Raw genomic sequence first — 12,649 nt, forward strand, 5'->3', positions numbered from 1 at the left:
TTGCCTTTATTGTTTCTGCATTCCCCCAGCCACAGTGGGAGGACGTGTACCCCCAGTGCCACAGCATGATGGAAACTACAATTCATTTCTGGTGCCCTTAGTGCATGTCCTGTTATCCAAAAGGTTATTGATTCTAAGTGGCAGTTGCTTTTCTCCCCCATAAACTGGCTGAAAACCTCTCTTGCCTCTGAGTTGAAATGTCAGCATATTAAGAAACAACAGCTGAGGACATTTTCTCTCCTGCACCTTTCATATATATACTCTTAGTCATGCATTCAGCAGGTACAGCAGGCAGGAAGGGCAGTAGGCCATTTTGGGGCCAGCCTCCTTCCAGGAAAGACAATTAAAATGCTGTGAGGAGTTGCCTGTAACTGCAGCATGATTTCGGAGAGCTGGTTCTCACATTACCTAAGTGCCAGGTTGCCACCTAGCGAGACAGGGCACTGCCCACATGTTGCTCTTGGTAGATCTGTTCCCTGTGCTCCAAGACATATCCTGCAGGATATCCTAGCGGACTGCCCTGCTCAACTGGTGGTCCTTTAGGAGCAATTAAGAACTACTGCTTGTGGGCTGTTGCAATTTCACTCTGCAATACAGCACAGAAGTGCACAAATCTGTTATGCAGAGCAGATGATCAGGGACTGGGCACCTGCATTCACTCCCTGGGACTATATTATACACCGGTACAGACATAACCCGAGTAATCAGCTAAGATTATCGACGTTCATGCAGCATTTCTCAGTTCCTTGCATTGTCACTTGATGTGTTGAAGTACACCAGCATACACATCCCATTTTACTCCTGTGCTTGCTTTTAGTGCTTATCTGAAGTCAGCTGCTTTCCTGTCCTCCTCCAGGCTCTCACCACCAGCTGCTTCACAGTGTCCTCCCTCAGCAGCTTAAACAGTTTATCTAATATTTTGACCATGGTTTGCTATTAATTGGAACAAAATTAATCATGAAATCAGAGTAATTGAGATGCTCAAACAGGAACCAGTTAAGCTTAGCTGCAAAGGCTGTGGGTGTTTTTTTATTTAATTAAGTATTATTATTGATTTGCCTACAAGTTGAGCGTTTCACAGAAGGGCCCAGATCTCAGGTCTGCCAGGCAATACTACCTGCACTTCTCCTTTCAAAGATCTTCGCAGTAATATAAAATTATGCTAATGCTTTTCAGATTTGTTTTGAAAATTGTGCTGCACATGCCCACATGTCGAAACTTTTAGACTTCTAACTTGTTTGAAGGCCTCTAATACCGCATGCTGTTGGTAGCGCTGTAACTCCACTCCTTGTTATGATGAGGGAAGTTGAGACACTTTTCTTTCAGCTACAATATGGTATCTTATCTTGATTAAGAAGTGTTTCATATCAGGAGAGCAGGCCATTCATGGAGACCTCTTGATTACAGAGCTCTGCTGCAATAACTTTCCTTTTACAGCTATTTACAAGAACCAGCCTGAGTTACATGCTATGGAAACTGGGGAGTCACATTTCCTATTCAGGCACCATATTGGGCTGAACAGAAGGCAGCCTCTGATCTCTCTGCTTAGAAACTAAACACAAAAATGACTATATATAAAAACATGTTTCTAGAGAAAAAAACAACAACATATTTCGCTCCTCCAGCACTACTTAAAGTGTACCTTAGTCTCCAAGTCTGCTACCCACACATGTTCTGTCACACCAGTCATAGGTGAAAGCATATTTGTACACGGGACAAATCGCTCTCCTCTTGGTCTTGGCAGCCTAGTTGTTCAGCAGAGATGCAGGTCCCGCATTGCATCATTTGGCGCTGCACAATGCAGTCTCTGTAACTAGTCTGCACCGAGATGCTTGCAGGTTGCTTTTGCTAATTTGAGTTGTTTCACTTCCTCACAAATCCTGGGCACTTGACTCTGCTGATGGTTTCAGCACTAGGTGGCAGAACTCCAAGTCCTAAAGAAAACTGTTCCAGGTAGCAGGCCCATACATCCCTTCAGCACACGCTTAGTCACAGTAACCAGGTACACAAAAAGACTTTTAAAGTCCTGCATTTTAGGTAGGTATTTCTCAAACTTAACTGTACAGGCCTATCCTTCAAAGTCTAAAATTGCCAAAAACTTCAAAGATAAACCAGGAAGAGCTTATATAGCTAAGCTCATCCTCCTTGCAGAATGTTACCGGTCTGAAGACGAGAGGCAGGTGCTCCTTGTCAAGGTGCTGGCAGGGGGCTGCTCCCTAAGGGGAGTCTATGGCAAGTAGCAGCAAGCCAGGTGGGGCCATGCCAGTCCCATAGCACCAGAGGCCTCTGGGCAGTGCTTGTTGGCTGACTTGCTTTAGCCATGCCTTACATCCTCCAGTCAGGAGGGATGCTGTTTGCAAGGACCACCAGTGTCTTTTCTGTGGTTGTACATCGATTTACTGATGACAAATAGGTGCAGCTGTCCATAGGTAGGGCACAACAGTATATCTGTAAGAGGTAAAGCCTTTAGCATTTTAAATTTTACCTGATCTCCACCTTCCTGGAGGTTAAAGTCCTTGCCAAAACTTGTAAGTCCAAGGTGAGCAGGACTGAGGCCTGTAGAAACAGGTTCTGCCTGTACTTCAAGGGACTCATCCTTGCCCATGCGGAAGCCCAGCAGGGGGTTGGAACTGGATGGTATTTAAGGTCCCTTCCAACCCAAGCCGTGCTATAGTTCTGTGATACTAAATAAATTAACCATTTAGCAGGCTCTCGAGTATAAAATGCATCCAGTTGGAGCTCAGACTCTCGCTACCCTGGAGTACCTATTGAGAGGTAAATATGCTGACAAATCTGTTGCTCACAGAGAAGATGTTATAAAAGGGAAACAAAAAAATCACCAACAGCTGCTCTGGAGAGGGGCTGGTGGAAGCGAACTTGGGAGGTAACCAGGAAGGATTTCTACCACACACTGAGGACTGACTGAAAGCACAACGCCTCTTGTAATAAGTGGTCCTTTGCCATGTGAGGCTTTTTTTTTTTCATGCTCATTTCTCTAATTTAGAAATGGGCCTGAAACAGCAACCCACACCTAGAGCGGAGCTCGCAGGCCCAACTGGATCTGAACACAGAGCAGCCTCATATGTACGGGGGGGGGGGGGGGGGGGGGTGGCTGGAAGACACCAGCAGAGCTGTCAGAGCCTCTGAGCCCTTGGCCTGGATCACGGACAGGGCCACTACCACATGGCCTCTGGGTGCCTGTCCCCATCGTCAGCAGTGGAGCAGCAGGGTCCAGGCCTGAGCCACCCCACAGTGTGTGAGGGGGCATCCAAAAGCAAAGTGGGTGACCAGGCCGGCAGGCAGCTGCGGGTCAAGTGTGGACAGAATCGAGTCCCCCCCCAAGTCCTCTCCCCAGCACAGAGGGGTCAGGGGCAGCATTGGGCAGGGGTGTGTCCCCTCAGCACTGTGCTCTAAGCTGGGGGGCCTGGTGGGTCTCCAAGGATGGAGCTCGCTTACAGGTGTCTGTAGGCCGGGGGACACGGCTGTTGGCTTGGTAGGGTATGAATGTGAGGATTGAGCCTGTGTCTGGATCCACGTTTGCCAAGGAAAGAAGCCGTGGCATGGGCTCAGCGCATAGCGGGGCCGCTGGTGACGCAGCCCAGCACTTGTGAGTGGCAGCAGGAGTGGGACAGGGCTTGCCAGGGCCCGGCCGGCACTGCCCTAGGGAGCAGGCGGCTCTGCATTGCTTCCCCCTTCACAGGAGGCAACTGAAGAGCGGGGAGATGACGGTCCTTGCACCGTCGGTGCTGCACGCTCTTCTTTCTCCTGTACCTGTCTGCTGGCACTGCCTGGCAGATAGGGATCTGAACACATAAATGCTGTTCAGATTACACCCACAAACTGTGAGAATCCACATCCGTTATTTACAACAGGGAGACAGGGGTTGAATGAAGGTACTTGCTTATGAGAGAGAACCATCAATCCACAGTATTGCAGACATAAGGACAAAAAGGTCAAACTGCCAAAATGAGAGAACGTGTCTGTAGAAAAACAAGGTAAAGTTTCTCGATAAAATCTGCAGGGAAGAAGCTTTTAGGTCTGCAAAACCAGGGAAGAATCCAGTGAAGCCCCATAGGGTACTTCAAGGCATTTCATGTATGAAGGGAGGGTGGGCAGAACGTGCTCCTTTACGTTATGCCATGAGCTAGGATATTTATGAAGGGCTCTGCTGCTCCACTGGAAAATTCTTATTGTATCATCCATTAATCAAAAAAGGTTGAAAACCACTCATGTCAACTGCTCATTTCTTAGCAAAAAGTGGGCAAATTGTTTTGCCTACAGGATAATAAAAAGGCAGATTAGTGGTAGCTTTTCCTGCTTTTATTCGCCATGGTGACAACTCAAAAGCAACAACTGTGAAACTGCAAGCATGGTAAATGTATAATGCTTGGTAACTGGGGATGAGGATGTGTCCCAAAAAGCTATAAAAGTGTTGTAATTTCATTGTACAGAGCATTGTTAGGTCTTTCTTACCACCATCCCCCATTTTGAAGATTAATTACAGGAGAGAAAGGAAATCTAAGGAAAATAGCAAAAGCTGACTACAACAAAGAAAGCCACTCACTCACTGCATAATGGGGGAAAAATAGTTGGTGCAGATAAGCAACCACAATAAAAAATAGAAAACAAAACAAACATAGCTCTTTGATAAACAGCAAGAAGACTATATCCCTGGCTGGGGATTTCAACAGGGTCTGTGAAAAGCCCATGGCAGCGGGGCACCTGGCTCCCACCCAGCACCCTACACTGCACGGTTTGTACAGCAGAGCCACGGCCGCCTGTTGGGATGCGTGATGGGGGCAGCGCTGGTGCTCCATGGGTGTGACGGGGACTGGGTGCAAAGAGCCTCCTGTCACCTGCACACTCATTTGGTGCTTCGTGCACAGAGGGCACGTGGTTCTCAGGGCACAAGTAAAGGCTTTGCAGGGGAAAAAAAATAAAAAGGTTTTTCTCTCAGAGTGAGCAGGTGTGGCAGAGATCCAGCAAGAGGCGCTGGAGATGAAAACCCTGCCGTTTCCTTGACCTGAATTTTGTTTTTTAAATGAGCCTGTCAACTTTTAATTCATGCTTTTAAACTCAAATGTAACTAATAGCATCTTGGAATCCCATTTGCTTTCTATGACTCATGAAACACTGCTTCCCTCTGCCACTGCTCTCACCAAGGACAATGAAATCTGAAGGGATTTGCTTCTATTGTTTGCACTCCAGAGCTTACTGCAGCTGCCCTGGGGTTAAAAACAATATTTACTTGTTTTGAAATTGTGTTCAGCTAGAATTTTTAAAATATTCCCAGTAACATCCTTGCTTGGGCTTAGAAAATATATAGCAGGTTTGGGGTTTCCTTTTGTGTTTTCTGTACTTTTGCCTTTATAGTGTTTTGTTTCTATTTCTTTGGTGGTGTTTGTTGTTGTGGGTTTTTGTTTTGTTTTGTTTTGTTTTCAAAGTGCCACTTGGTCCACATCTAAACTGACTGGAACCTTTAGGTGTGAAGCTGAAGGTTATCTGAAAATAGTCAAGGCAAGCAGAGTGGTCAGAGAGGGATTACAAGCATGACACAAAATGACACGCAGAAAGGGAGAGGAGGCAAAGGTCCCTGCACAGGCTGGGGCGAATGTCCAAAAGCAATTATAAAGATCACAAGAGAACTTGAATGGGAGTCATGGCAGATTCCTTCCTTTAGAAGCAGATAACTTTATTCTTAAGATTGTTCTGTGTCTGATGCTGGTAATTCAGCTGGCATTTTTGAGGTGGTATCAAGACTGATAGCCGACACATCTCATTATGTACAGGGATGTCTTTCCTGATCTCCCAGGCAATGGGAAAGTGGCTTCATGAGCCCTAAGTGAAGATGAGGATGAATTCAGCGGCACAGCTGCTGCAGAAAGCGCCTATGCAGGTGCTGTACCGCAGGTTTCAGGAGCCGGGGTCAGTTCTGCAGCACCTGGCTTATGCCAAAGGCCTCTTTGCTCCTAGACCCAGTCAAGGAATGAGCTATATCCACTTCAGCTTTCATTTCCACATGTCCCAAACCTGTATTTAGTGACACAGAGCAGATCCTCCCCCACAACTTCATGTCAAAGGCCCCTAGAGAAAAAAGAAGGTAGACCTACGCATTTCCTCAGTGGAACAGTCTCCATGACGTTGTGTTTATTTTCAGAATAGTCCAGGCATGATAAACACTGTGTCCATGTGCCTATAAAAGTTTGTGGCTATGTTTGGCTTGCAAAATCTTTTGTGAGTGCTCCTTCTTAGGGATCCCTATCTGTACAGCCCAGGGTCTGCCCTGCATCTCTTCAGAGAAGCAGCTTTGGAGGCGACCTTGAGCTAAATGAGACATACAGACCCCTCCGAGTACATGCAGAGGGAGCAGTCACTGCGCTCAAGGCAACCTGCAACCGTAGGAGTAGGCTGGCAACTTGGCCGAGAAAAGCTCTTCTGAGCAATGCCAGGAGGCTGGTCACATGCCAGTGGTGCCATCCATGTGTGGTTAACTCTCCTAAAACTCCTCGAAAAAAAAATATCTGAGAATGAGAATTTTCCATTTTTAGAAGGCCAGTTTCATCTTAAGGTGCCTGATCCAGATACTTTCTTTGCTGCTCCCTCCCACAAATTTCTCTGGCCAGTTTTAGGTGACTCTTTGAAGAAGATTCATATGTTAAAGTCTTCATTGGCTGCAAAACCATTCGTCTCATTTCTGTTGCAGGAGAACTGGTATTACCCACCTAGAGTGGGCTTGTCAGAAAAAAAGGCCAGGGAAGGAGGGTAACTGCTGGTCCTTGGCAGTGGTACCCACAGAGTCAAAAGCCAGAGCCAAAGCCACGATGCAGTGAGCTGCTGAGGGGCCCTCGCATCGAAGCAGGAGCAGAAACCTTCCAGGGAAACAGCACACACTTCACAAAAGGTGAGCCGGGCCTGGGTCACGTTGCTGATGTCTGTCTCTGACTTAATAACTCGGTCTATGATGTTTACAGTTTCAGTTCTTTCCCCTATATTGTATGCTAACACAAAGAATAATGCTGGCTGGCTGGCTGAGCTGATGTATGTTGGAGTTCCTCCAAGTTTCTAAGTATTCAAGGTGCTAGTTTTGTTAATTTTCCATTTCAGTGGAAGCGGAGTGGTCTGAGGATATTTGCACTAAACCCACCACACGGAAATTTTACAATGTACCTTAAAGGAATAATGGGATTATTGAGAAGTCATCACCGTTGGCATTTATTTTCCCATCCCGTCAAAATTTTTTCAGTAGCCCAGATAACATTTTCGACAGCACAGCCAGATTTACTGCTGATGCTTGATCCTGCTGTTGCTCTGAGGGCTCATAATTTTTTTACAGGATTCACTCATCATCTTAGTTGTCTTCTTAGCTAGTCACTGTTGTGATGCTTCATTTTAAGGCCACAAAACCATCTGCATCCTTGACATGACTCAGACACCCATATCCTGTATGAAAAGGATTTTAATTTTATGCCAGCAATAAAAATTGATCACTGGAAAATTTATAATTTGAGACCCGGGTACACCCACGTCAGATTAAGTGCAGTAATCAGGCTCATTATTTTCCAATGCCTGCGTTCTGCAGGTGCTCTGAACGATGGTGCAGGCACAAAGCTACCGTTACCTCCTCTCTGAAACAAGTGACTCCTCACAGCCCCTCCATCAGCCTCTGGCTCGCCGTTCCTCTCCGTTGCCTACCCAAGAGTCACAAGTCATTAGGGCTATGTAGCTATGGAGATGAAAGCCCTGCTCTACGTCACCCCTTGCTTTCTGATATGGTCCATTTGGTGCCAATGCAGACACATTTCCTGTGGGAAAAATAAAGATGGCTTCAGGACAGACACCATCAGTAACTGAGAATTCCTTCAGATTTGTGTAGGGAGATATGATTTGGTTGCTAACGTATTTGGAAAATGTAAAATTTTAGAGCAAAGGCACAGCCAAATGATGGGTGCTGCCCAGATCTGAATTTAGGGAATTAAGACCTGCTCTTTTTTTTTTTGAGGCTGAATTTTTTATCATCTGGTAAAACTTGTAGAATCCCTAATCATAAAATCTTCAATACTACTCCAGGTACTTGGGTTCAAAAGCAATGTTGGACAGTTCTTACGAACAGTTGTTTCTACGGTTAAAATTGTTCTCTTAAGAGAATTAGCTTATAACTACTTTTCTACATGCTAGGTAAATAAAATGGCAACTTCCTAAACACAGTGTGCAAATACACTAAAGTACCAGGCATCAAGCAAACAAAAGTGATTCAGATAAATGAGGGGAAGGATTGCATTTTTAATATACACAACTCATTCCTGAGGGCTTGATCAAATCAACTACAGTGACTGAGATAAGGGACAGACACAAATGAAATGAGATTTTGAAAGCTCTGGCTTTCAGAGTGATTTAAAAGATACAAGTAGTCAGAGAATGTTAAATTGCTGTTTTGCCCCCTTTCTGACACAATTATTGTTGCAGACACACATTCAAATCTCCACGTAAAATGCTTCCTGGGTCTGCTGGATGTCTGATGAAAGGACAGCAGGATAAACTCCCCTAAAATCGTAACATAGGGGCTCCCAAGGTTTTTTGTTCCAACAAAACATTAAGTTTTGCTGGCTGTATCAGCATATGTCAGAGGTGAAATATTTAATTTTAAATGGCACGTAATGTAGCTCTGTATGCTTCTCGAGGCATTGGAGACCTCAGATGGAAACCACCTGCCAGCCTTTTGTTAACCATCCTGTGGTTTTCCTAGGAACGTACATTAAAGATGAGAAAAGATCAAAATACTTACAGTTTAGTCTCTCCAGCCATAATGCAAAGCAGAGACAGGTATAGTACGCCCCTACAGGCTAATCCTTCTTTGGCCTGGAAGACCCAGGACTAGAATTTACAAATCTGCACTCACCACTAGAGAAGTGTGGAGAAGAAAGACATCCTTGTATCATTCACCTAGTGTGAAAAACTGGAATGTCAAGACAGCTGTGGAGATCATTCATCCTCTCCTCTGACCATTCCTGATGAACTCATATGGCGAAAGAGTAGTACAGAAAGCAATCTGCAATTTTTATGGAGAACTGCAGTGATGTTCATTAATCCAGTGTTCAAAAACGTATTGCTAGAGTGAGCACCTAACAAACTTGAGGCCAGGTAGCTACCAAATTTCCAGAGTTAAGAGAGAGATGGTATTTCAGAGGCTGACAATGTCCATAACACAATATGGCACTAATTCGTTTCTAGGCCTGACAGTGGTCAAGATACTGGACCTTAGAATATTCCCACCATTTTCCCTCACATTATGATTTTAGCAGCTAAAAATTTAAAAAAATGACTGCATTATACCCTACAAAATCCAGACTGTAAGGCTTCCAGATGGTGCGAAGCACTCACTTCCAAATTCAGCTGTTCCTGAGGCAACAGCCACTAACATCATGTCACAACTGTAGTGACTGAAACGACTGTAATTGAAAAAGGTGACTTTCAAAGCTTGTGTTCATCCACAGCGTTAATTCTTTCTCCGTTGTTCTTACTGCTCTGTTCAGCGCCTGAGAACAATGACCAGAAAGGACTGATACCAATAGCATAGAATGAAGATCTGCAGCCTTCTCACTGCAATCTTTTCCCTTTTGCTTCTTTAAAACAAAAAGGCCGCTATGCAGAGAGGTCTGGTGATGCTGGAAGCAGAATGCCAGCAAAGCTAGAGCACTGCTTCTGATATGGTGGTGTAGATGTTCTAGCTTGAAGCTCTACAGGGCCATAGCTCAGCTGCAAGGAAATGCAACTTTATCAAAACAAATCACAGTTGGGGATGGGGGAGAAAAACACATCATGCTCTCATCACAAGAAAAGCTACTTTGATCCACTTTCAAAACAATACATCAATCTCACTTGCAACTCTCATCACAAAATGAACATAACTAAATATACTGAACAAACCAGCCCATACTTGTCTCTCTCTCCCTCTCTCTCTCTCTCTCTCTCTCTCTGTTCAGCCCTTGCCAAAGAAACACCTCATCAGTCCCTGCTCTATGGTGTCTGAAACGATGTAGATTTTCTTTCATAATTTAGGGCCTGATCAACTGGAGGCAGTCTGCAGCTGTAAGAACGAGGCCTCCTCCCAGCATGGGGATGATGCTGAATAGGCTCCAAGTACAAGCACGGGATGATATTGATCCAGAGAAGAGAGGAGACAGAGAGAGCAAGAGGTATGTATGCACACGGGCCTCTCCCTGCACGTGAGACAGGGCAAGAGGCACAAAGGCAGCCTCGTTCGTAGTTCAGGGCAGCAGGGGCAGTAGGGACGTGGCTGCCTTCCAGCGCAGAATGGAGGGTGCCAGAGAGAGCCCTGGCCTCATTTTCTTTGCAGACTCCCAGAGCCTCTGAGATCAGGCGCTGTTCGTGGGAGTCTGTCTCTTAGGAAAGCCTCTGCTCCCCTGATGAAACAAATGATTCAAACTAAGTCCCAGGCTGGTGGCTGCAAAGGTTCACGGGGGCCTGTTTTGCTTGTTGCTCTGTATCTTTTCCACCACAGTCACCTCGTGGTATCCAGCCCATCAACATGACATGTCCACAACTTCACACCACGAGGGACATCCTCGTTGGGAAATCGTTCTGAGAGGAAAGAGAGGAGACAAGTGTCAATAGGAAACCACCCACAGAACGGACAAAGAGACAGGTGTTGCTTTGACAGAGACACAACCGGAGAGTGACAACTTTTTCAGGCTCACGCCCCTGTTCTTTCTTGCACAGGCCGCTTTGCTCAGGGCCAAGACCCGAGCTCTTGGCTTCCCCTCCCCAGCAGCCACAGTCTCATCAGCCCTCACTAGCCCGGACTGGGGCAGGATGTTTCGCACTTGCTGGTATCCTGGGTGACAGATGCCTCTGGTGTGCATGGCACACGTGCACGCGGCCGTGCGCACACACCCACAGGCATCTGTCACCTCACCCCTTTCATAATAATCCCGCTGAGGTCTCTCGCAGGGTTCCTCATGCTATCTGGGGTTCCCCACACTCCGACTCCATCCATGCTCTGCCATCTCCTGGAGAGCCCCCTGCTCCTAAACTCTGCTTTGTGACCCCCGCCTGGCGGCTCACGCCTCAGCGTATTTGGATCAGGATCACCAGACATGGCCTCACTGTTTTCTTGGGCTCCTTTTTCCTCTTCTTGTCAGAGGCGTTGAGGTAGGCCTGCTCCCTGGCCCGGTACGAAGGGCCTCGGCTCAGCTCCCTCTCGCTGTAGGGAGGCAGGGTGTCCTCCCCATCCTCCTCCTGGTCAGACGACAGCGGCTGCTGCGACTGCTGCTGCGACGGCTCGGGCTTGTAGGTAGAGGGTGGCGACCAGGCGTAATACGTTCCCCCTCCTCTCTGGCTGGGCTGCGAGCTCAGCTTTGAGGGGGTTTCACAACGGTCACCGCTTTCATCGTAGCTCCGGGATTTCCTCTCCAGGACGCTGCTGAGGTAGGAGTGATCGTATTTCTGGCTCCCTCCGGGCGTCCGGCTCACCAGCCGGGGCAGGTGCTTCTCCTCGTGGGCCCGTCTCCGGGGCGGGCTGTACGACCAGCCCCGATCCGAGTCCGTCAGCGGCTCTCGGTTCCCCCTGCTGCGCTTGGTGTAGTACTCCTCCAGGGAGCTGTCCTGGTGGTGCAGCCCTCCGCCACGCGACTCCGAGCGCTCGAAACGCCGAGTCTCCTGGCTGTCCGCCCGCCGGGCCCGCTGGCTGTAGGACTCCGCAAAGGCTGCCAGCTCGTCCATGGAGACGGCCGGCACTCCCACAGAGAAGCTCTTACGGGACAGCATCTCGGACTTGGATCTCTGCTGGCTGGAGGAGGGAAAAGGTAGGGTTAGAGACCAGGATTCAGCTGCACTCATCCCCTCGGCAGCCTTCAGAGACCATGGAAGGAAACAGGCGCTCCTGGGGCATGAATCATCTGACCTGTTTTCATCCCCTTCCGTAGGAAGAGATGTATCACATCCTAGAAAAGCCTACTTCTCTCTGCTGACTGTAAGGGCGGCCTGGTGTGGATAGCTCAGATTCTACATGCTTGACATTACCAGAGATTAACCCCGGGATGCACCTTCCTTGTTCTCCACTGTGCAGGGCTGAACTTTCTTCCCTTAGCCCCAGCACTTGTGGGTGTATGTCCTGCAGGGAAAACCCAAGAACCTGGCTACAGAAGCTCACAGGAGGGTACTTTTGAAGCAGGTTTAAAGGGAGTGAACTGGCACAACAGCTCAGTACTGATGGAAGTAAATCCCTGCCATCGCTTTTGAGGGACTAGGCTGCTGGTATGAGGGAAGAAGCACATGACATCTCTTCTAGGTGCCAAAGTGCCAGTCCTTCAGACCTGGAATACAGGTCTTGGTGCACCAAAGCACCAGGGTGTGACTCCTAACACAGTGCACCAGCACTGAGAAGTGCCTGAGGGATCAGGTACAGATCTCAAGGGAGCACTATGGGAAGGTGACTTTGTTTCCTATTTATCTCACTTTTACATCCTACCTGGAATGGTGTCAGTACCTAGCACTGCCCAGCTGGGGAGGCTTCAGCAGACCAGTAGGAATCAGATCGATTCTGTCCTCATCTAAGCCACCTTCCATCTGAACCTTTCTCTCCAGCTGCAACCCCTCCGTCCTACTAGGCTAGACCAAAGCAGCAGGAAAT

General features: G+C 47.5%; 1 protein-coding gene across 4 annotated transcripts in view; it reads right to left on the reverse strand.

The window, feature by feature from the left end:
* Positions 1 to 4,298: 4,298 nt before the first annotated feature.
* ILDR2 (immunoglobulin like domain containing receptor 2) overlaps positions 4,299 to 12,649 on the reverse strand; it is a 39,532-nt gene continuing 31,181 nt past the window's right edge. For all 4 annotated transcript variants that reach the window (XM_080576574.1, XM_080576576.1, XM_080576575.1 and 1 more), the window contains 2 exons: positions 11,125 to 11,806; positions 4,299 to 10,599 (listed from right to left, as the gene is read on the reverse strand). In XM_080576574.1, coding sequence (XP_080432700.1) covers positions 10,564 to 10,599; positions 11,125 to 11,806 — 718 coding nt within the window. In that variant the 3' untranslated portion in view covers positions 4,299 to 10,563. The remainder of the gene's footprint in view (positions 10,600 to 11,124; positions 11,807 to 12,649) is intronic.

Source organism: Anser brachyrhynchus, assembly GCF_964034855.1.
Source record: "Anser brachyrhynchus genome assembly, chromosome: 1".
Taxonomy (NCBI): domain Eukaryota; kingdom Metazoa; phylum Chordata; class Aves; order Anseriformes; family Anatidae; genus Anser; species Anser brachyrhynchus.